The sequence below is a fragment of the Lontra canadensis genome, unplaced genomic scaffold (assembly GCF_010015895.1).
Source record: "Lontra canadensis isolate GAN:19392208 unplaced genomic scaffold, GSC_riverotter_1.0 scaffold66, whole genome shotgun sequence".
NCBI classification, from domain to species: domain Eukaryota; kingdom Metazoa; phylum Chordata; class Mammalia; order Carnivora; family Mustelidae; genus Lontra; species Lontra canadensis.
This window is the reverse complement of record NW_022631060.1, coordinates 8,731,445-8,753,651: the sequence shown is the minus strand read 5'-3', so window position 1 is coordinate 8,753,651 and position 22,207 is coordinate 8,731,445. Positions and strand designations below refer to the sequence as shown.

At 60.5% G+C, this 22,207-nt stretch overlaps 1 protein-coding gene across 6 annotated transcripts in view; it reads right to left on the bottom strand.

Moving 5' to 3' along the window:
• Positions 1-441: 441 nt before the first annotated feature.
• The window catches only part of CTTN (cortactin), a 30,946-nt gene continuing 9,180 nt past the window's right edge, over positions 442-22,207 (bottom strand). For 2 of the 6 annotated variants that reach the window (XM_032879732.1, XM_032879733.1), the window contains exons 6-18: positions 19,863-19,973; positions 18,842-18,896; positions 17,989-18,099; positions 14,932-15,042; positions 14,319-14,429; positions 13,351-13,461; positions 11,851-11,906; positions 9,324-9,393; positions 7,535-7,686; positions 5,170-5,262; positions 3,094-3,238; positions 2,282-2,353; positions 442-1,132 (exon numbers count right to left, since the gene is read on the bottom strand). In XM_032879732.1, the coding sequence (XP_032735623.1) occupies positions 996-1,132; positions 2,282-2,353; positions 3,094-3,238; positions 5,170-5,262; positions 7,535-7,686; positions 9,324-9,393; positions 11,851-11,906; positions 13,351-13,461; positions 14,319-14,429; positions 14,932-15,042; positions 17,989-18,099; positions 18,842-18,896; positions 19,863-19,973 (1,335 nt within the window). In that variant the 3' untranslated portion in view covers positions 442-995. The remainder of the gene's footprint in view (positions 1,133-2,281; positions 2,354-3,093; positions 3,239-5,169; positions 5,263-7,534; positions 7,687-9,323; positions 9,394-11,850; positions 11,907-13,350; positions 13,462-14,318; positions 14,430-14,931; positions 15,043-17,988; positions 18,100-18,841; positions 18,897-19,862; positions 19,974-22,207) is intronic. The other 4 variants (XM_032879734.1, XM_032879736.1, XM_032879735.1 and 1 more) reach the window with 4 other exon arrangements.

The following is a 22,207-nucleotide window of genomic DNA, read 5'->3' as shown; positions in this document are numbered from 1 at the left end:
AGATACAATAATCGCATATAAAACCCGACCTAATTGTGGTAAAGCTAAGATTATGCAGAAACACACTTCAGGAAGTAGATGCTCACGTCCCCAACACCTGAGACACCGCAACAGAATCTTCCGGAAAGACACTGTCCCTGACCGTTGCCAGCACTGCCCTGGCCTCCCCGACTCTCAGGGGGGCGGCATGCTCCCGGGCGGCATGCACAGGGAGCACCCGGCGGGGAGAACGCACTCTCTGCTTCCCTCTTCTACCAACTCAACGGATCGTGCCGGACTGTCACAGGACACGGTAGTTTGGCACAATGAATATGCGTGCCCCAACGGGAAAACCGTCTCTGGCAGTGTACGACCGTGAAGATGCCTGCCTGCTGGCAGCAGAGGGCTGTCCTCTTGCCCAGCAGACACAGGGTGCGGTGGCAGGAGGCCACCCAGGGCCGCCCAGGGCCACCCAGAGGGCAGTGTGCACGGGTTGGGAGATGCTGGACTGGGAGATGCTGCTTCAGGGGCAGGAGCAGGGGCAGAAGCGGTCCTCCTGGCGTCAGGCGTCAGGGGAGGGACGGGACGAGGCGGAGTGCGCGGGTCTGGGGAACAGGAAGACGCTCCCACCCAGAGCTAAAGCCACCGCCTGTGGAGCCCCTGCCGTCAGTCCCAACCTCCCGCCAGACCTCCCTCTACCGGGGCCAGGGACTCCCCTGGGACACCGCAGGGCAGGTCTGAGCATAGGCCGCGTGCGTCGGGGGCCCCGACCGCCGCCAGTGGGGGCAAGGACAGCACGCACTCAGGACAGTGGAGGGTCCCCAAGTGGCTCCCATGACAGTCGGTTTTGGCAGAAACAAGGAAAATGCCTGAAATGCGTAGAATCGATTACCAAGTCCTCCTAAGGAGCGTAGTTACAATACGTTAGCACGTTCTGCGGCATGAGCATCTCCAGAAGCGTCGGCAGGAGGGCCCCGCGGAAAGGCGCCGTGTCCAGCGGCCCCCGGTCCCGGCGCCTACGGCCGTAGCTCCACGTAGTTCGCTGGGAAAAGCCCGTACCTGCCCTTGCACAGCCCGCGCCACCAGCCGTCATCGATCATCTCTATGTTAGTGATGATGTCGTCGGGGTCGAAGGAGATTTCGTCGTCGCCCGCTAGGAGAGAGCAGAGAGAGAGGATGTGACGCTCCGACCCGCAGCACAGCCCGGTCTGCAGGAAGGAGTGCCCTGGCAGCCGCTGGCCGGGCTGGCGACCCCCAGCCAGGCAGCAGAGCACGGAGAGCCTTCCCACGTGGCACAGCCTTCCTTCCACTTGCCCGCCCTTCCCTGTGCACACCAGCCCCCAGCACAAGACACAGAGCCTGTACCCGGGCCCCGCCGCCAGGCTTCCCCGGTTCTCCCACTGGAGAGTACTTGTAAGGCACCAAGGGGAGCCTAGGACAGAGGTGAGCCGGCGGCCAGGGAGGCACGTTCAAGGGTAAACGCACCACATTGTAGAAACTCCAGGTGCCCCACTCCACAAAACCCACACCGGGATCAACAGAAGGCGTGAACAGACGTAAGTCAACGGGAGGGGGGAATGCTCTTCCCGGGGCAGGACAGCGGCACCACCAGCAGGGAAGGGACAAGGCCACGCGCCGCCAAGGGCTGACAGGGCCAGGGATACAGCCAGCAGCCTGAGGACGACGCACAGGCTCTCGGGGACACCCCAAAATACCCCTCAGCAGCAGCGAAGGGAGGAAGGCTGGCTTTGCGGGGGAGAATGTGGCCCGCACGCTGGACCGGGGCGGTGGGGACCCCGTGGGGCAGGACAGACAGAGGGACCCATGCAGGTCCCACATGGCATGCCGTGAAGACCTGGAAGTTCTCCCAGGACCGCCCCGTCCTCGGAAAACGGCCGCGAGTCCCCCCAGGACGAGAGGCCTCAGGGCAGATCGGAGGCAGCTGGTACCAATACGACAAGAGGCGGCCGGGACAGAAGGTAACAACGGACCGGCCACAGACGTCATGGCATCTCAGGGCTGCCTCTCCCACTGGGGGACGGACCGTGCTTTGGGGTGGGCAGTGTCCTCAGTTTCGGGGAGTTCACGCTGGGCCCTCTAGGGGCCCCAGGGCACCCCTGTGCCTAACTAAGAATAACCGAAGGTTTGGGGATGCCGAAAAACGGAGGGAAGTGGGAGATTCTGGAACTCTGAGATGATTTCAACACAAGTTACTTCTTAAAAATTGTAGTAAGGCCTGGGAGTGAAACCCCCAAGAGCAGCAGCAGAGAACAGGCAGCGAGTGGGAAGGCGGGTCCCTCACCGGCCTGGTAGTCATACAGGGCGACGGCTGTGATCCCGAGGTCGCTCTCATACTCGTCGTAGGTGTTTTCCTCTAAAAATAACCGAGACAAGAGCTGAGAGTTAACCAAAGCGCCCCGGAGCGCCGAGCCATGTCGCCTTTGTCAGCCAGCCAGGGACACCCATCGGGAAAAGGACCCCGGGTTTAAGGAGCAAAGCCCCCGCCTCCCAACGCCGACGCCAGCCCGCAACAGGACAACCGGGGTGGGCACCGAGGCCGCTCTTGGAGGACGGGCTGCTACACTGCGCGTGTCTGGTTCTCAGAGGGGCCCGTGCTGCCCGACACCTCACGTCACACTGGGGAAACGCGAAGGCTCTGTCCTGAGCTGTGTTCTCGGATGGGTTCAGGTTCCATCAGCCCAAACATACGGAAGGAAACCTCATCTTTAAAGCTAAGAGACCGATTCCAGGGTTCACTGCACTGACACATCTACACGATTTTCAGAGTTTATAAAAATCATCTTTAGGGACCTCAAATGGCTCTGTGCTCCTGGAGCCCGGCTCTGCCCCAAGTGCCCACCGCGAAGGGACAGCAGAAGCCCCGTCCTTCAAACTCCTTGCACCCACCACCCTGGAGCAGCCGGGCCTTCCTGGAACCCCCGCGGGAGCCACTGCTAAAGCCCTGGGGAGGGAGGTCTGGCGCCCTCCCACCCGGGGAGATGAGGACCCCGCCGGCACAGGCAGGGTGGGGCAGGCCAGGAAACAGGGAGACGGGCACCCCTTTCACAGAGGAGCGGAAACAGGGGACTTGGTGGGGCACCCCTGTACCCATACCTGTTTGATAGTGGCCGGGGGCCTCTGTGGCCTCATAGACGGCGTCTGAGGCGCAGGCCGGGCCCTGCTGGCTGCTGGCCTCCTGGTAGCCGGCCGCTTCCATGCTGTACACAGGCTCAGGCTCAGCCCTGAATGAAGCCGCGTCCTGGGGAGGGGGAAGGGTGGAGGAGACGTGACCCGTGGCCCACGCTGGGTCCCCAACACATGACTCGTCAGACCCGGGGGGATCGCGGCACAGACGCGTGGGCGAGGAAGCACCATCACTAACGTCTTGAGCTCGCTCGGGTCCTGATGGTGGCCCAGCGCCGCGAGGAGGCCCACGTGCCATGTCCTCCTCAACAACCGCCTCCCGCCCGCTGCCCCATCCCAGCCCCTGACCCCCTGGGATCCCGTGGAGACAAAACCACACAGCCCGTGGGGAACAGCACCGCACAGAGCCGCCACGCCCTGTCTGGCGGCTTCGCAGCATCGCACCCCCCCAGCCCGAGGGGCCGAGTCTGCCCGAATCCCCCAGGGAAGGGAGAGTGACCGGCAGGCCGCGGGCAAGCGCAGGCACTCAGGGGAGGTCCACGCCAGGCTGCTGGGTCAGCCAAGACTTCTGACCCGAGTGGAAGGAAGTGGCTTTAGGCCGTCTTTCTGACCAGGGTCCATCCGAAGGTACCCTCGGGGGCTCAGAGAGAGAAAGGACACACAGAAAAGCCCCAGTAAGAACCAGTGGGGTCAGGTACTGGCTTTTGTCAGCCGATGACCATCGTGGCTCGGGCAGCCCGTGAGAGCCACGAGGGAGGCCACGGAGAGGGGACCCTGCATCCAGGCCAGACCCTGTGCCACTCAAGGATCCAGCCACAAAGGAGCGACAGGCCCAGAGTCCATGGATGTGCGGGGATGCCCTTGAGGGCCAGAGGCCAGTCGCGGTACGGGAGCGCTGTGCCGGCTGCCCCGCGGACCCAGAGCAGCCCGGAGGCGCAGGGGACCCCATCCTGGGCTGCCAGCGGCCCCCCACTCCCTGTCTTCTGGCATCAGCACCTCTGCCCCGAGCATCTCATGTGGTTCTGACAGGGCTGCCAGTCACGGGACCCCCCCCACCCTCCGGCTAGGGACAGCAAGCCACGCCGCCTTCTCAGAGGACCAAATCCTCAGTGACCGGCCGGCAGTGCAACAGGACGAGGGGAGATCGCTCAAGGGCCCTCTTGCCAGTGGGTTATGAGCCCTAAGATCATGCCCCAATGCCTACGAGGTCCAGGAAGACACAAGCACCACGCAGAGGGAGCCCAGTGGCCACGTGATTTCCCCCGAGATGCAGGCTTGCTGCCCGGAGCTCTCTGGTTCCTGAGCTAGCCAAGAGGCCCCGCTTCAACTGTCAGCTGAGCTGAGGGAGCTTCTGTTCCTCACCACACAATGGCCCCGATGCCCCAGTGAGAGAGGTGGGCAAGGGAACCAGAGCAGCAGCCATGGGGACAGAGGAGACAGGACACAGGGCTCAGCCAGGTGGGCACTGAGGCAGTGGCAGCGGTCTGAGAGACCTCTGCCAAGGCAGGGCAGACACCCCGCGACGGAATGAGGAACGGTGAGGCGGGGAGCCCAGTCAACTCAGAGCCCAGTAAAGAAGACAGGACACAAGCCGGCGGCCACAAGGCACGGATGACGGGAATGAGGATTACGGGCCAAAGACGGTCACCGGGGAGCACAATGTTCAAGAAGGACTGGGAGGGACAGCTGGCGAGGCCAGCTGGGGAAGTCACCTCACGTGCCGGGAAACGGGTTTCTAGACTAAGGGACTGGGGTCAGTGTCAGATGCAGCAGACGGTAAGCGAGATGAAGACTAGAAATCGTCTACGCGGCATCAGGAGAGCTGCCCGGGAGGGAGCAGGCTGGGCCAGGAAGGCCAGCGGGGGCGGCCACACACACGGGGAGAGGCTGGACGTGCCAGCACGGGCCTCCCAGCACTCACAAGGGCCGTCCCCTCGGGTGGGGCATCAAGCTGAGTGGGGTAGGGGACCCCATGCACAGTCACATCGACCTGGGAAGGGTGTCTTTGGGGGGGTCAGACTCTGCACGCTGAGCGAGAACACCAACCTCGTAGACGGGGCTTGGGGTCGGCCTCTCCTGAGCCGGCTGAGGAGTCGGGGAGGCTGGGGGCGTCGGCTTCTGGGCCCGGGCCTGCTCCTGGAATCGAAAGGCAAGGGGCGGTCAGGCGACCAGAGAAAGGTCCACCCAGGCTCACGCCACCGCGTGCTCACCACCAGAGCAGAGCATGGGGAGGACTAAGCACGGAGACTTCAGCACAAGGTGAACTGAAGATCTCACATCATCAACACACAGGACCTAAGGGGCCCCCGGTGCTCCTGCTGTCACCACGCAAAGCACAGGGTGCAGGCAGGCGGCCAGCCCATGCCTGGCCCAGACCTCGCACAGGTGACCGGAGGAGGACCTCGAGCCTCTGGGCTGTCGCTCCAGGACTTAGATTCTGCAGACCTACAAGCACGCGGGACAGACGGGAATCTCTGGGGGCCAGAGTGGGGGCTGGCATCTCAGAGATGCAGGCACCCCAGTCCCCAGATCCTGGGAAGAGGCGACCTCGCAGGCCAAAGGGACAGAGGATGGAAGCAGTTGGGGACAGAGGTGGGAGACAATGCGGGGATCCCCGGGTGGGCCCGACGTAACCACAGGGTCCTTCCCACCAAGAGGAACGCAGACATGTGGGAGACCCATCAGAAAGAGTCACCACGGAAGCAGAGGCCTGGAAGGGGCCCCGGGCCAAGAACGCGGGTGTCTCTAGAAGCTAGAAAAGGCCAGGAAATGGGTCTCCTCGCAGCCTCCAGAGCTGAGAGAGGGTCCACGTGTGCTGCTCCGAGGCAGAGTCTGGGATCGTGTGGGATGGCAGCCCCAGGAAACCTATGCGGACAGTCTCATGTCACAGCAGAAGAGACAGAGGACCAAGAGGGCCGGTGCCAGGAAGCAGCAGAAGCAGGAACAGGACCCCCCCTGGCCTCCGCCCTGCCGCCAGCCGGACAGTCAGGTTCCCACGCTGCCTGGAGCCGGTCCGGCCAGACACAGAGCTGCCCTTCACACCTGAGCTGCCATGGGGAGGGTCTGTGACGGCCCCTCTCACAGCCACTGGCCGCAGACAATAACTTGTCACTGCGAGCCAGCACGACCCGAGAGTCCAGTGCGTGTGGATTCGTGAAGTCTTGCCCGCCTGCCGATGGGAGTGTCCTATGGTCCAGAGGATTCTGGAGTCCGAGCGGCTCCCCAGGACCAGCAGAGGCCAGGGGCAGTGGCTCGAAGCAGAGGACAGGACGGCAGAAGGGATAGCAAGACAAGGCAAAACAAAGATGCCACACAGAACCACGGCGACCGCCATCCGCAAGCCACCCGCTCGTGCTGGGCCGTCCAGATGCCAATGGGGCTCAGCGGTCCAACGTGCAGGCTTAAAATGAGGAAAGCAGTCATTACTCGACGAAACCACTACCAACCGCCCTACAGCGTGTGTATCCATGAGCTGGACAACCACGAAAACCTAACCTGCAACCCCCTTAATTCAGAAGTTCCCAGCGATTGGGGGTACAGCTCAGTGGTAGAGCATTTGACTGCAAACGTTTCTAGCAAACCCAAAACAGAAACAAGACGCAATTGCACAATCTTGTTCTTATTCTGCCTGCGATGGAACAACCCTCAGATTCTATTTAATTCGTCTCTCCGGTGCTCACAGCACGTTCATTTCCTCAACCCTCCGTTCCCTCTCGATGGGGGGGGGTTCTCTGAGCCCCAACTGCTGATTTTGGGGAGGACACATCTACAGAGTGCAACAAAGCTTTCCGGCTTATGAAAGAACATCACAGGCTTTATCTATGACGCCGCCTCATAACTACCTGAGAGAGAGAGGTGGTGAGCTCCCCGTCTCCGCTCCACAGGAGAGCGCGAGGCCACAGCACAGGCAGCGGCTGGGCTCAGGCTGCCTGGCCGGCCGCTGCTAACATGGGGACCAGAGCCACCGACACGCAGGCCATGGGGAGAAGGCGGAGGAAGAAACAGGCCCAGAAACGCTCCCCATCTCCGCCCGGCTCCGACAGCAGAACAAAGACGCGCACACGCAGCGGACGCAGGTACAAACAGAAGAGAGTTGAGAGAGAAAGCAGAGAGCGGCTCTGCTCCTTCACAAGGAGTCCCTCTGTATTCTCAGCCTCCTCCCCAGGAGGAAGGGGCTTCCAGAGGGCCATGGGTCGGAACAGAGACTGCCCGGACCACATGGGGTCCAGGGCTCTGCAGGGGCGGCGGGCACGGGAGCAGCACGGCTGACCGGCTAGGACCCAGCCATCAAAGGCTCCGCCCGCCTGGTGTGTGGCTGAGAGCACAGGTCTGAAGACCAGAGCCTCGAACGAGGGTTCTGAACGTTTTCCATAGAGAAGCTTCTGGACCACGGGGCCCAGGAAGGCACACTCACGTGCAGCTGCCTCCGGGCCTCCTCCTGCTCCTGTCTCTCCTTCGCCATCCTCTGGGCCCTCTCGGCTTCCGCCTTCCGCCGGTCCTCCTGCTCCTTCTCCTTCGCCAGGTTTTCGAAATTTGCTCTGATGTTGCTTGTTCTGCTGTGCACTACAGAGGGGAGGAGAGATGCACGCCGGGCGTCAGAGCAGCAGCGTGACCCCCGACCCCAGCGCCGCGCCAGGGCGGCCCGCCACGCGGGACCTGGCATCACACGCAGGTGTCCCCCAGCGGCCAGCTCAGCCCGCCTGTCCCAGGCCAGCCTCCGCGCCCCCGTCTCCAGGACGTTCCAGGGGCCTGCCAGAGGGCGCAAGCCTGGCGTCGGGAGTATTTCCTATTCCAAACGGCGCTGGGTTCTTTGGCAGCACACACTCAGGAGGGGACCAAAACGTTTTCCCTGAGGACGGGGCCTGACGACCCCGCAGAGCACTGCTGTTGTGGAAATCTCAAGCCCCAAGCGCATCTCCTTGGCGGGGGAGGGGCTGCAGACCACGTCCTGCCAGGGTCTCGGGCAAAACCATTCGTGTGCTGAGCTTACGGACCCTTCACGGAGCATCGTTTCGCCCTGACATAACGGATGAGGTACGGGAGTGTGTCTTGTGCACCTGGCAGGCTTTCTCTCTAAGATAAATCAACTCAGTCTATCTCTCGTCAGTGGGAAAACTCAAGCTTCCAAGAAAAATTCAGAATTGTGGAAACCCTGTATCTACTCTGAGCATGACACCCCCCAGGTTCACGTAAGGACTCTGGTAAGACACAAAGCAATGCCACACTTTGGCACAGGTTTTGCTTCAGAAATGTGGTTATTGTTTCCATAAAAAGTATTATGATGTCGGGGCGCCTGGGTGGCTCAGTGGGTTAAAGCCTCTGTCTTCAGCTCAGGTCATGATCCCAGGCTCCTGGGATCGAGCCCCTCATCGGGCTGCTGCTCAACAGGGGGCCCGTTCCCCCTCATCTCTCCGCCCACCTCTCTGCCTACTTGTGGTCTGTCAAATAAGTAAATAAAATCTTTAAAAAAAAAAAAGTATTACGATGTCAACATGGGATGTTTCGTTTTTAAGTGAATAAGCGAAATCTGAAATTCCTGTGTCTCAATCCCACTACAGCCAAGATCAAGAGACACAAGGCCCACCAACATCCCTGTGAGCGTAGAGGGGTAGAGGGTCCCGAGACCCCCAGGTCTGGGAACTGCTGACCCAGGGCATCCACAGGAAACAGCGGGGACGCTCTGCCTCCCCCCCACTTAGCACTTTCTACACGTTTTCTCCAACTCAGCGATCCTCCTCAGGGTGTGGCCCACGTGGCCAGAGCAGGTAGACGGCGCCTTCCCTGGCGGCGGCCAGCTCTGAGGGCGGGCGGCGGCAGCCGGGTGCACGACCCGCAGAGGGAAGGGCGAGAGCGTCGACTTCAGCTTCTGCGCAAGCAAGCACCACGCTCCTCACAGCCGCGGCTCACCGGCCTCACTGGCCAGCCGGGGTGGGAGGGGGCCCTGCAGGCACTACAAACTCCCAGAACCTGGTCCCTGGCTGTGAGGGAGGGCCCTTGCAGATGGGTGGCTGGCCCAGCTCTGCTCTGGAAGGTGCCCCCCCCCGCAGACTAACCCCAGTGGCAGAGAGTGGCAACAGGCTGCGGGGACATGCAGGAAGCCCTTCCCCGCCGTGAGCAGGACCAGGGCGCTCGCCAGCGCTCCTAGCCTACCCGGTGCCCACAACAGGAACACCGTGGCACCGGGGCCAGCCACGACTTACCCGCCTCGACGGGGACGGTCTTCTGATACGCTGGGGCCACATGGGCAACGTCGTCGAACGTGGAAGCGTTCTATGGAGACAGAAGTGGGAAAATCAGGGGAGCACTCTCCTGCCCTCCCCAGCCCGCCAGGCCTTCTACCTCGCCCCAAGGTGGGGGCCGGCCCTGCAGCTCCTGAAAGCACCACCGGGGACGCCAGGGGTCTCACGCCCACCTCCTGGAGGACACAATGGTGTCAGGGCGGGAAGATTACCCTGTGTGACACCACAGGGGACCGGACGTGGCGTCCTGCATCTGCCCAAACCCATGCGATATGCAAGGCCGGGGCAAACCCCAACGTCAGCCAAGGACTCTGGGCAATGAGCACGTGTGCGTGCAAGCTCGTGGGCAGTACAAGCGCGTGCCCCCGGGGAGCGGCAGCAGTGGGGTATCGGGAGAGCTAGTAACTGGCAGCGGGAGGGGCTGTGCACGAGGGAAAGCAGGGGTGTACCAGAACCTGTCGCTTTGCCCCGTGTTTGCTGAAACTGCTCTGAAAAGTCAACAAGCACCCCCCAACCCCGCAAAACACATCGGCATCAGTGCCAATGACCTGACTGTGGGCTCTTCTCAAGCCCCCCACCCTCCCGGGCCCCCGAGGGAGGCCTGCATGTTGGCGGGCACCCCGAGCCTCTGCTCTGCCTGGGACGGCGCCCTGGGCCACGCCGGAGCCTTGCGGGGCCTCATCAACCAGTCCCCGACGCGCGGGGTCCCAGCCTTCCGTTCTGCAGAGGACCCCACTCCGTCACAGCGCAGTGACAGTGATGACCACCCATCCAGAGCCGGACTCAGACGCATACGGACAGGCCGCCAGCACCCCGGCCATCCTCGGTTTCCCCATAAACACCTCCTAGAGGAACACTTCTGGGGCTCAGGACATAGCTGCTTCTGACACACGAGCGAGGAGGACGAGGGCCCGCGGGAAGCGAGCAGCTGAAGGTCACGGCCACGCGAGGCTGAGGGAGAGTGGCTGGTCTGCGGGGTGCAACGCCGGTGGCACAGGGACGCAACCCAGCTCCCCTCCCCCGTCACCACCTGCCCTTTAACCCAGCGGCATCCAGTCAGGCACCTGCGCACCCAGGGGTCCCCGAGCCATGCCCACCTCTCCTCCAGGTGCAGCTGCTGGGCTGCTCTGGCCAAACTCTCTGCCCCTTCCAGATGCCCCCCCCAAAACTGCCCACGTCTGCCACACCTCTTTCCAGAAAGGTCTCCAATGCCCATCCCTCACCCTACCCTGCACCCTCCCGACCGCTCCCTGCAGCTCCCAGGGTGACAGCCTCGTCCAGCGGGTTCTCCGGCGCCGCTCGGGGTTGTCTCTGCCACCTCCCTGGGGACTCTTGTCCCAGCTGTGCTGTCTCCCCAACACCGCGCCCACCTCCTTCTTCCGGACCAGAACCCTCTCCCTCTGCTGCTACTCCCCCACATGGACACAGCTCCCTGTCCCCTGGCCCAGGACGCGGGACAGCTCTCACCGCTTCCACTACCCCAGGGACCGCTGCAGACCCAAGTCCCGGGGGCCCCACCTCTCTCGGCGACAACCTCATGTCACCGCCTGGTTCCGAACCCCTTGTACACGTTTACTGGAAAATGGGTAGTTCCTACACCTTCTTTCCAAGCCTCTGCCCCTGCCACTTGCTGCCAGGTCCCACACAGTCACGTGAAGGGTCCCCCGGGGTGATAAAGTCCAAGCCTGACGGAGCAGGACTGCAGGAGGACCAGCCCCGCCACCGGTGACTGGGGGCCAGGCACAGGACTGGGCAGAACGGCCTGCCTTTGGTCAGCTGACCTGAGAGGACACAGCTGCTCCCCGTCCCCAGCGGGCAGCTCCTAAGTTCACCCTGCTGATGTAGTCGGGTCGTAAACGAGAACAGCCACCCGACACATGCTTAAGACTGACCCGCCGAGACTCTGAAGCCAGCAGAAGGGACAAAGTCCCTGGCGAGAGGAACAGGGGTATCCCAGGGAGGCCGCTGTAAGAGGTGGCCCAGCACTTAGGCTCTGGCTGTAGACGAACACTGGGCCACAGGCCTTCCACAGCAACAGAGACGTTCCAGATCTGGAGGCCCCAACATGGCAGCCGGCACCCACACATGGCCAACGGGCTCTTCTACCATGGCCCGTGCGACCAAGGAACCTGGTTCCCAAAGTGGTTTCCTACTAAGATGAATTCAGAGAGCGACACGCTCTTGAGCTGTCAGTCTCGTTGGCCTACAATCTCGTGTCCAGGTTCCGACGGTGGCCCAGCCACACACCGACTACCAAACGGGCAGGGACAGTATCTGCCTCACAGCGCGGCCATGCGTGACCCCGGACAGGACACCCCCAACAAGCGAGGTGAGGCCTGAAACATGGGCAGCAGCACTCAAGGGTCTGTCCTTCCGAACGTGGGAGCCCCCACCCACCGGAGACCATCCCCAGAGCAACAACCAGCAGGACCTCCATCAATTCCCGAACTGTCCGCAGAAAAGACAGCCCTAGGCCGGAAACACTCACCTTATCCATGCGGTCCTTCTGCACCCCGTATTTTCCGCCGAATCCTTTGGAGTAATCTGAAAGGAGGCGCAACACAAGGCTTACTTGCGGGTCAAGGAGCAGCACAGCGACACCACCAGAGCCATGCAGACCCAGAAACAGCCCAGGAAAATGCACCCGGCGCAGAAAGAACGAGAGCCACCAACGATGCGTCTTTACTTGCAAGGCGAGTCTGGATTCTACCACTGGTGTTCGGGAGGCAGGCAGGTGGGAGGCAGAGAAGAGGCGTGTGCATGCTTTCCCGCATTCTCCCGAGGGACGGAAAGGGTGCCAGGGGCGGGTGGGCAGGCAGTGAGGGCGAGGAGGCCACAGTGCGGGCCGGGGGGGTAGGGGGCACTGCTTCAAGAGCACAGTCTTCCGCCCAGCAACGGCTGACCAGCCGCGGCCCTTCCTGTATCCTGCTCTGTGAGCGCTAAAAGGAAGCTCAACCGTGGGCTTCTCTTGCTTTTTCAAAAAGCAAAAATAACTCCATGGGGGAATTCTACTGGTCAAAGACTTATGTCCCAGCGACACAGGTCTACAGGACAGTCATGGCGTCACGCAGCGCTGCCATGGAGACCTGAGGCTGTCCCCACGCCATCTCCAGGATGGACCCAAGTGCGTGCTCCCACCCTGCCGGGACCCTGGCACCGGACACCTGAGCTTCGCCCCCAGATCTCAGGCTATCACTCCTTTCCCAGCCGCACTCCCCGTTCTAACAACTCAGTTAAAGATTGAACGGTCATTAGCGGCACCTGGGTGGCTCAGTGGGTTAAAGCCTCTGCCTTTGGTTCAGGTCATGATCTCAGAGTCCTGGGATCGAGCCCCACATCGGGCTCTCTGCTCAGCAGGGAGCCTGCTTCCCACAGCCCCCCTCCACCGCCTGCCTCTCTGCCTACTTGTGATCTCTGTCAAATAAATAAATAAAATCTTTAAAAAAAGAAAAAGACTGAACGGTCATTAAAGAAAACACGCTGGCCAGAGTCCTAATACCTACATCTAGAAATTTCATTTCTTTCCCGTCTTGAGCACATACCAGTGGCTCTGTGCAAGGAAGTTACACGTAGATGGTGTCACCAAAAAACAAAAGCAAAAAGACAATATCCCCACCCCAGCCAAGGACACCACCACAAGGTTAACACACAGACCACACAGAACACGGAGGCTCGGGGCCAGGCGGAACCAAACAGCATCTTGGGTGACTCCCAGAGGTCACGGTCAGCAGCAGGCTGGGAGACCAAAGACAGCCCACCCCACCCCTCGTCATTACAGGGTTAGGAGGACGTTACCCTAAGAACAACTCCTCTTACCAGACGCAAGTTCTAAAGAGCAGGGGCAGAAAGGGCCCCAGCCCCAAACCGGGCTGAAAACAGCCACGTGCCCCTGCCAGCGGCTAACTCGGAAGGCTGAGCCCCTGAAGTCCGTGCTAGAGGCGGCTGCACTGGAGTGGGGAGGGGAGGTGGGGCTGGTGAGCGACTATGCCTTGCTGGGACTCGTGCTTGGCCAGTCTCTCCTTGTAATCAAACCCCACAGCACAGGAGTCCTGCCTCTCGGACTGAACACCAAATCTGCCTCCGAAACCAGCCTTATAATCTGAAAATCCACAAGCAACGGTGGGGAAAACCGAGAGAGGAAACACAGTCTGGTTAGGATCGTATCAGCAAGTGCAGGCATCACACACGTCGTCTGGACACGTGCTCGCTTGTGCTCGCTGCGGCAGCACAGGTACTAAAGGCAGAGCTCCGCGGAGCCTGGGGCCGGAGCCAGCTCCCGGGCTCACACACAGGCCCGAGTCAGTGCTGAGGCCACAGGACACACTGAAAGTCGTGACACCTCAGCCCGGGTCTGAAGAGAGGTTAGGAACTGCAAATGAAATCATTCCGGAAAAGCACTCCATGCTCTGAGGTCTCCTTCTGGGGTCCTACCTGCGCTGCGGACCCAAGAGTGCATCTCTGTGTGTGTAAGGCAGAGACACACTGTGCACAAGTACCACAGGGCCCCGCAGGTCGGCCCCCCTTTCATGCGTGCTGGCTGCAAGGGCGGGTGCGAGGCCGGGGCACACATGGCAGGGCCGCACCCCAGACCACAGCCTGGGTCCCAGGGATGGTGCTTGTCCTGACGGGAACGCGCTGTCGGGTGCAGGCAGCGGCCGCAGCACACCTGGTCAGCGGGAACGCGCACGCGGGCAGGACACAGCATTCCCAGGATGCTCCAGGAGCACAGGTGGGCACGGCGCCCCCTTATCATAGCAGCTCCCAGGGGAGGAGGGTTCATCACTACACTAGCTGGGGAGGTTTTCAAAAACGTGGCAGGCAGAGGACAACCCCAAACAGTGGAGAGAAAAGGATACACGACAGAAATGTAGCAAGAACACGGCACACTGGTGGACCTGTGGACGGAAACAAACTTCTGGAATGTTCTCAAGTAGGAGTCAGCATAACAAACATTACCTTTTTGGGATTCGTGCAGCTGCAATTTCTCCTGGTGATCCCAGCCAAGAGCACATTTGTCTTGTCTGTCTGTCTGTACACCGAATTTTCCTCCAAACCCTTTCACATAGTCTACACACACAAGAAAAGACCACGGTCTGGTGTCAGCAGGGAGCACAGGCAGCGAGTTCCTGGTACAGGCAGACACACACAACCTGCTACATCCATGCTCGCTCCTCCCGCAGGAAGAGGGCCTCCTCGAGAGCGTCTGGAAAGCAGCCTGACCTGTACTCTCGGCACCGTGAGCACACAGAGGACCCCGCATACCAAGTTCCAAGACACGCGGCCCAAAGCAGCCCCAGCGAGCCGCCACGCCTCCCCGTTTACAACCCAGACGCGCGACATGCAGCCGTTATCACAGGCAGTGGCCGGGGTGCCAGGGCTGAAGACGTGTCAGGATATGGTTTCCTCATTTAACAGCTGTGCTGGGGACCTGCTATTTCCAGGTGCAGGACTGAATTACAAAGAGGCATCTAACTTCAGGGCTTCCCTCCCCGTGACGCTGTCCCCCTCTGTTCTGGCCACCCTCATCAGGCCACCAGCTGCCGGCGAGAGGAGAGAAAACGGGACGCACCTTTCTGCGACTCGTGCTTCTCCGTCTTGCCCTGGTACTCGAAGCCCACGGCGCTCTTGTCCACCTTGTCCTTGTCGATACCATACTTGCCGCCGAAGCCCTTGGAGTAATCTGCACACGAGGAAGGTACTGTTCACACACCAGCAACACAATCAGCGAGCCCGATCTGACAAACTACTCCTTTCCCAGTTTAAAACAACACAACACAAGCCGAAAGTCTTTCAGGCGCACTGTAAGGTCACTAACACGGGAGACGCTGGAGAGCATTACTTGTGTACGTCACAGAAACGTGAACAGTAGCAAGGACAACAGATTGTAACAACAGTCGTATCTCTCCTCCATTCCGAAGGAGATCACGAAATGAGCGTGTTAGAGGTCAGCGAGGAAGCGGAGAAGGGGGAGCCCTCTTGTGCTGCTGGCGGGAACGCGAGCTGGCGCAGTCACGCTGGAAAACAGTAGGGAGGCTCCTCGAGAAGTTAAAAATAGAGCTGCCCTACGACCCAGCAATACCCTACTGGGTACTTAGTGCAAAGATACAGACGTAGTGAGAAAAAGGGGCACGTGCACCCCAACGTTCACAGCAGCAATGTCCACAATCGCCGAACTGGGGAAAGAGTCCAGGGGCGCCCGGGTGGCTCAGTGGGTTAAGCCTCTGCCTTCGGCTCGGGTCATGGTCTCAGGGTCCTGGGATCGAGCCCTGCATCAGGCTCTCTGCTCAGCAGGGAGCCTGCTTCCCCTTCTCTCTCTGCCTGCCTCTCTGCCTGCTTGTGTTCTGTCTGTCAAATAAATAAAATCTTTAAAAAAAAAAAAGAAAGAAAGAAAGAAAGAGCCCAGAGGCCCATCGACTGCTGAACGGTGAAGATGTGGTCCATATACACAATGGAATACTACGCAGCCATCAAAAGGAACGCGATCTTGCCGTCTGCAATGACGTGCGTGGGACTAGAGGGTATCGTGCTCAGCGAAGTTAGATGAGAGAAAGACAATTATGTGATCTCACTCATATGTGGAATTTAAGAAACGAAACAGAGAAGCACCAGGGAAGGGAGGGAAAAATAAAGATAAGATCACAGAGGAAGACGAATCATAACAGACTCTTAACTCGGAGACAAACCAAGGGCTGCTGGAGGGGAGGCGGGTGCGGGGCTGGGGTGACTGCTGAGGGGCACTGGGGAGGGCAGGAGACGGAATGAGCACTGGCGTGAGAGGCAATCGATAAATCCCTGAGCTCTGCCTCCGAAACCGGCAAAACACCATGTGTCAACTGACTGAATTTAAGTTAAAAAAAACCAAAAACAGAAAAAAAAACAGGCAGACAGACACATGCTATAAAAATCTCCCAGGTGTGAGAGGAGCCGCCAAGCCAGCAGCTCTCACGGGGTCGCTCCGCCGCCTCAACCAGAGGCAGCAAGATGAGGACACACACAGAGCGTCTCCCAGAAGCATCCCTTCTACGCCACAGCGAGGCCACTGACGCACCCATCTCGACACTTAAGCAGGGCTCTCCTGGGGCCCCTCTCGGAGCAGACCACGGCGATCGGCCCCTCGGGGGAAGGCCTGGGCTGCAGGGGCCCGTCTGCCCCACATGCTCTGGCCTCCGCTCCCCGACTGCCCAGAAGCAGTTTTTGTTCTTCTTCAAGGGCTCGTGGCAGAGAAAGTCTGAAGAGCACCGAGTGGACCCCAGGGCCGGCCCCGATGCGCAGGCCGCGCGCCATACTGGGCAGCAGAGCACAGGTCTGCGACAAGCGGACAGAGGCGGCTGAGCTGCACGTGACCCTGCGGGGCGCGCTCAGCGATGCCCACGGCAAGGCAGAGGCCCAGCTGCCCCCAGGCTCGCGGCCGCTTCCCTGGGGAATGCCCAGCCAGCAGCACTTCCAGTGTGGACTTCTCTTAGAGGAATCTGGGTTTTTAGGGGCGCCTGGGGGGCTCAGTCAGTTAACCGTCTGCCTCAGCTCAGGTCATGATCTCAGGCTCCTGGGCTGGAGCCCCGCGCTGGGCTCCCTGCTCAGTGGGGAGCCTGCTTCTCCCTCTCCCTCTCCCCCTCCCTCCACTTGTGCTCTCTCTCAGTCACTCTCTCAAATAAATCAATCAATCTTAGAAAAAAGAAATCAGGATTTTTAAATTAGACGTGAGCTCTGTTTTTACATGTTGGGAGCTGTGTTTATCAATTTCAGTGTGTAAGGGTGCCCAGCTGGTGGAGCACGGGGCTCCTGATCTTGGGGGTTGTGAGTTCGAGCCCCACACTGGGTACATAGATTACTTTAAAAAACAAAAAACTGGGGGCGCCTGGGTGGCTCAGTGGGTTAAAGCCTCTGCCTTCCGCTCGGGTCATGATCCCAGGGTCCTGGGATCGAGCCCCGCATCGGGCTCTCTGCTCTGCGGGGAGCCTGCTTCCCCCTCTCTCTCTGCCTGCCTCTCTGCCTGCTTGTGTTCTCTGTCTGTCAAATAAATAAAATCTTTTAAAAATAAATAAATAAATAAAATAAAAAACCTTAAAGAAATTTAAATATGCAAGCCAGACAAAAACCTAGTGAAGAAGTGAGCGCCCAGGGCCTTCGTGGGAGGGGCTGCACCCGTAAATGCCGCACGGGGAGACCCCTCGCCGGGCAGGATCCCCAACAACGGAGGGAAAAAGCGGCCGGCGGGTGAGGCCAATGTGCAGTTGCCTCCTGAACTTTGAAGACAACGCCCTCTGACCCGGCAGTTCCATTTCTCGAAACTTACTGTTAAATGATCACTTACGGATGAGACAAATGGACAAGAACATTCACTGTGGTCGATTTTTGGCTTCAAAAATCGCAAGTAAGCTCAATTCCACGTTCTAAGGAGATATGGTTCCATGCCTGTAGCTTCTCCGCGCGCCGGGGACGGAGCAGTCGACACAGACAAATCCCTACGCTGACCTGAGCGGGACCAGAGCGTCCCCACGCGTGCAGCGAACAAGGCCGTGCAAGGGTCACGCGAGCTGCCGGCACGGAGGAGGAGATTCCCCGGGGTGGACGGACACTGCGCATGCGGGACGGAGGGGGAGGGAGGCAGGCCCTGCGCTGGCCCGACCTTTCTGCGACTCGTGCTTCTCCGTCTTGCCCTGGTAGTCGAAGCCCACGGCGCTCTTGTCCACGCGGTCGGCCTGCACGCCATACTTGCCGCCGAAGCCGCTCGAGTAGTCTGCGGAGATATGGTGGCGGTCGGTCGAGGAGCCCAGCAACAGCCTCAACTGTCACTTTGGCTCTTTGACCAAGCAAGACAAACACGTGTCAGAGTCAGGCCTCGGCAAGAGATCAAGCACACAGCTTAATACACCCCCCACCCAGGATCACCCATGAGTGACCCCAACTCCGTCTCCGGTGCTGCCCCGGCACCCGTGAACAGCGCACGAGAGCTGCGGTCCCGGCTGGGAAACGAGCAGCCGGAGCACGGAGAGCCACACGGCTCACCCCTTCCCAAAGGGGCTGCAGAGGTCCAGTCCAGGCCAGGCCAAACGGACAGCGCGCCCGCTCCCGGGGCCGCCCGGTGACATGCAAGACACAGGTGTAAGCCCGTGCGTGCGTGAAGACCGCATCAAGCACTTGGAGAAAGGGACGTGCTTCCGCTTTCAGAAAGAGGCTTTAGAAGGCGGCACGACTCGACGGTCACGGGCGCCGCGTGAGGACCACCCGGGGAGTAAAGCATTAGGGATCGGAGGGCTCCGGTTCCCACCGCTAGGGGCAGTGAGCTCGTCACCAGCCATGCCGGAGACCGACTCTCCCGGGACAACGCCGCTCAGAAGGGAGAAGGCAGCCTCTGTCACAGCCTGGGAGGCACCACGATGACACTGGACACTCAGGGAGCACGGCCCTCCCCAGGAAACCTCCTCCAGTGACAGTGCCCTCCCCCGCTCCCTCCTGCACGGCCGTCCAGCGCAGCTTACCTCTCTGCGAGGCGTGTTTCTCGGTCTTGCCCTGGTATTCGAAGCCGACAGCGGACTGCAGGTACCAAAGAAAGGGACACACATTTTTAAATGCCTCCAAATCAGTTCATTTGAACCCACAATACGTAAGACATTTTTAAAAACATGAACCATGTTATTTTTTGACCTCTGATTACTTAACCCAGGTGCAGGTCTAACCAAAGCCCAAAGCTCAGGTGTCTGATGTGTGTCGGGCCACAAAACGTGCACTGGGTCACGTGGGCAAGTTCCGCTCGTGGATTTCTGCCCAATGCCAGCCTGGGACAACTCCCACTGCCGCCGTGACCTCGCTTTCCACGTGAGCTCTTCCGAGAGCAACACGGACATCAGGCATGAGAATGGGGGCGGGGGGGATCTGCACCCACAGCCCTGGGACAGGCAGGCACCATCAACCCATTTTACAGTTAACACAGACCCACGGCTCACGGAACAAAGCCTGAATGCAGACTGAGGTGTGGGCCCACAGCCCAGGCTCTCCGAGGCTACGACAGAGAGCAAAGATGCTGGCAGGGCTCAGTCAGAGAATCGGGGACAGGCCGAGGCCCTGGATGACACCTGGACGCCAGGCCTCAGTTCTGGAAATGGGTGCAGGGGTTGGGGGCGGGGCTCTCCCGTGTCACAGGGACGTCTGTGCAGCGTGGGTGGCTATGACAGGGTCCCAGGGGCATTCTCAGGCAAATGTGAGGCTGTTCCTGGTCCATCTGATGACGCGACAGCAACACAGAGGACTGCCCCCACAAGAGCAAAAACGATCCTGAACGCGTTCCTGTCCTCACGTCCTCAGCCCAGCGAGCCAACCATTTCCGAGCCCTGGGGGGTAGGGGGGGCGCTGGGGGTTCTTCCAGGAATCCTGCCCTCAGGACGCCCACCTGGCAGTGCGGAGCCGGAGCCACCTCGTGCTACAGTGACAGTCCCAGCGGATGCCACGGTCTGGAGAGAGTGGCCCGATCGCCACGTGCTGGCTCCCACGCCCCCCACTCACCTGGTCAACTCTGTCCACCTGGACACCAAACTTGCCTCCAAAGCCGCGGACGGAGTCCACCTGGGAGCAGTGCTTGGAGAGCTTCGACTGGTACTCGTGGCCGACGGCCGACTGCAACGGGGCGCGGAGGGGGGCAGTGAGCTGCTGGCTGCACCAGACCCCCACAGCCGGGCTGGGCTCCTCCCCAAAACACACAGCGCGAACACCGGCGGAGGGGGTGCCCAGAGCTGCCTGAGACGCCGCCAGGCGGGACCTCTGGACGCAGTGGGGACAAGGCAAGGACCCTGCTGTCAATTCCTCCCCAAACCCGGCCTGCGACATCCAGCCTGTCCACGGAGACTGCTGGCGACAGTCACTTGCTCCACTAAAGCGTGACATGAGACCAGGAGCCAAAAATACCCTAAGGGACCGAGCCGCAGACAGCATGCTTCTGTTAGGACACATGTCCAGCTACTAGTACCGAGCGAGCGCCCCGTCCAGGCAAGGAGCAGCTGCCACCGTGTCCCTTCATGGCCCATGGGAAGAGGCAGACTCAGCCACCCTCTGCCCACCGTGCCGTTTGCTACAGAGCCTCTCCGTTGGGCTTCTGGGCCACACCGACCACCCAGCGCTCTGTAAACAAAGCTTCTGGAACACGGCCACATCTGCTCACTTATATCCTGAGGCCACTTCTGAGACTCAGCCACCAAGTTCTGGAAACTGTCCGAGACCCCACGGCCTGCAAAGCTGAACACATTTACTACCGAGCCCCGAGCACCGCCAGCACCGCCCCCAGAATGGACAGGACCATGGACAGCGGGGTCCCGGGACACAGCACAGGGACAGCACATCTGAGCCCTCCTTCTAGCTCCGACCGTCACACCACCCGGGAAGCACCCCACAATCACCTGCCGCTCGTTTGTGGGGTTCCACAGGATGCCCAGACTGAACTAAAGCAGGGTCAGCCCCACCGCGGACCCTCCGTGGGCAACTCAGGAGTCCGTTCTCGCCATACCCCAGGGGAAGGAGCAGCATCCTCCTGGAAGCTCCGGGGCTGCGCTACCACCGCCCGCGCCCCGAGTCTGCTCAACCTCAGTACTGACAGACAAGCTCCGGGACACGGCGTGGCCTCCAGGGTCCCTGGCCAGAAAACGCTGACAGAGCAGCCCGGAGGGGCAGCCTTCCGAAGGGGTCCCCCAGCATGAATCGCACCAGGAAGAAGTGAAAGTTTTAAGACTTTCCTAAAAACGTAGCCAGAGTGACAGCTTGGCAATTTTTCTCAACCTTTTTATCCACACAGATTTACCCGGTTGACGAAGCCATGTTCGTGACTAGAGCTCAGCACTGGGCAGGGCACCGCCTGGACGCACACTCCAGGTCCCGGGGTGTGGCTGTGGCCAGCTCGAACCCGAGCCAAGGGCAGGGGCCCGAGAGCCGAGCAGACAGGGGCTGGCGGCTGCCCCAACGGCCCAGGCCACATGCCTCTGGCCAATCTGTGCCTGCCTGAGGTGGGTCTTACTCCCGAAAGTCTCTACTGCATCGTCCTCAACTGTTAACAGAGACCTCAGGGCTTAGGGCTTTTTCCAACTTCTGGAGAGAACAAGTTACAAGTAAGAGTGACTGGGCTGGGGAATCTTCGTTTTTTCTGACAAAAGGTTCAACCGTGCCCCCGGAGCCGCAAGCGACCTTGCCGAAGTGCACAGTGAGGCAGGGTCGGAGGAACCCAAGCCCCATCAGCACCCGCCCCTGGCTCCTCTTTAAGGGGCCCCACATGCTGCACTGGCACGAAGGGGCTGCCCCGAGCCATCTGGGGATGGTTGGCACGTCAGCTGGGGCGTACAACCCAGGCACTCAGAAGACATCCCTGGGCACCTTCACGGTGGCCAGCCAGGCACGAGGTGAGGACAGGCGCCGGCCCCAGAGAGCCTCCGGGGCACAGAGGACAACAGGGAGAAGGCACCGGGGAAGGGCGCTGCGGGCTGGCCGGAGTGGGGAAGAGGACACTCCTTAGGGAAGCTTCTCGACTAGAAAGACCTGAGGCCAAGGTGCTGAGCGGGCAGGAGGCGCAGTCCCTCAGCAGCAGAGAAGCCAGAAGTAAACGCCAGGTTCTTCCCACCATCCAGCTTCCTTAACACCTTGTTTTCCCCAGGGTGTCATTTTCCCAACCCAGACCCGGGTCCCAAACTAATCATTAATTTCTCTCCAACTGCCCACAGCCCCATGCGCACAGGCTTCGTGCGGGGTGAGAAAGGCTTCTACTGACTGGATTCTTTCACATGGTGGTTCTGTGTGTTTGCACTGCAAAAAGCTACCAGGCTTTCCTTTAGAATCTGAAGATTAGAGGCGCCTTGAAGGCTCAGTCGTTA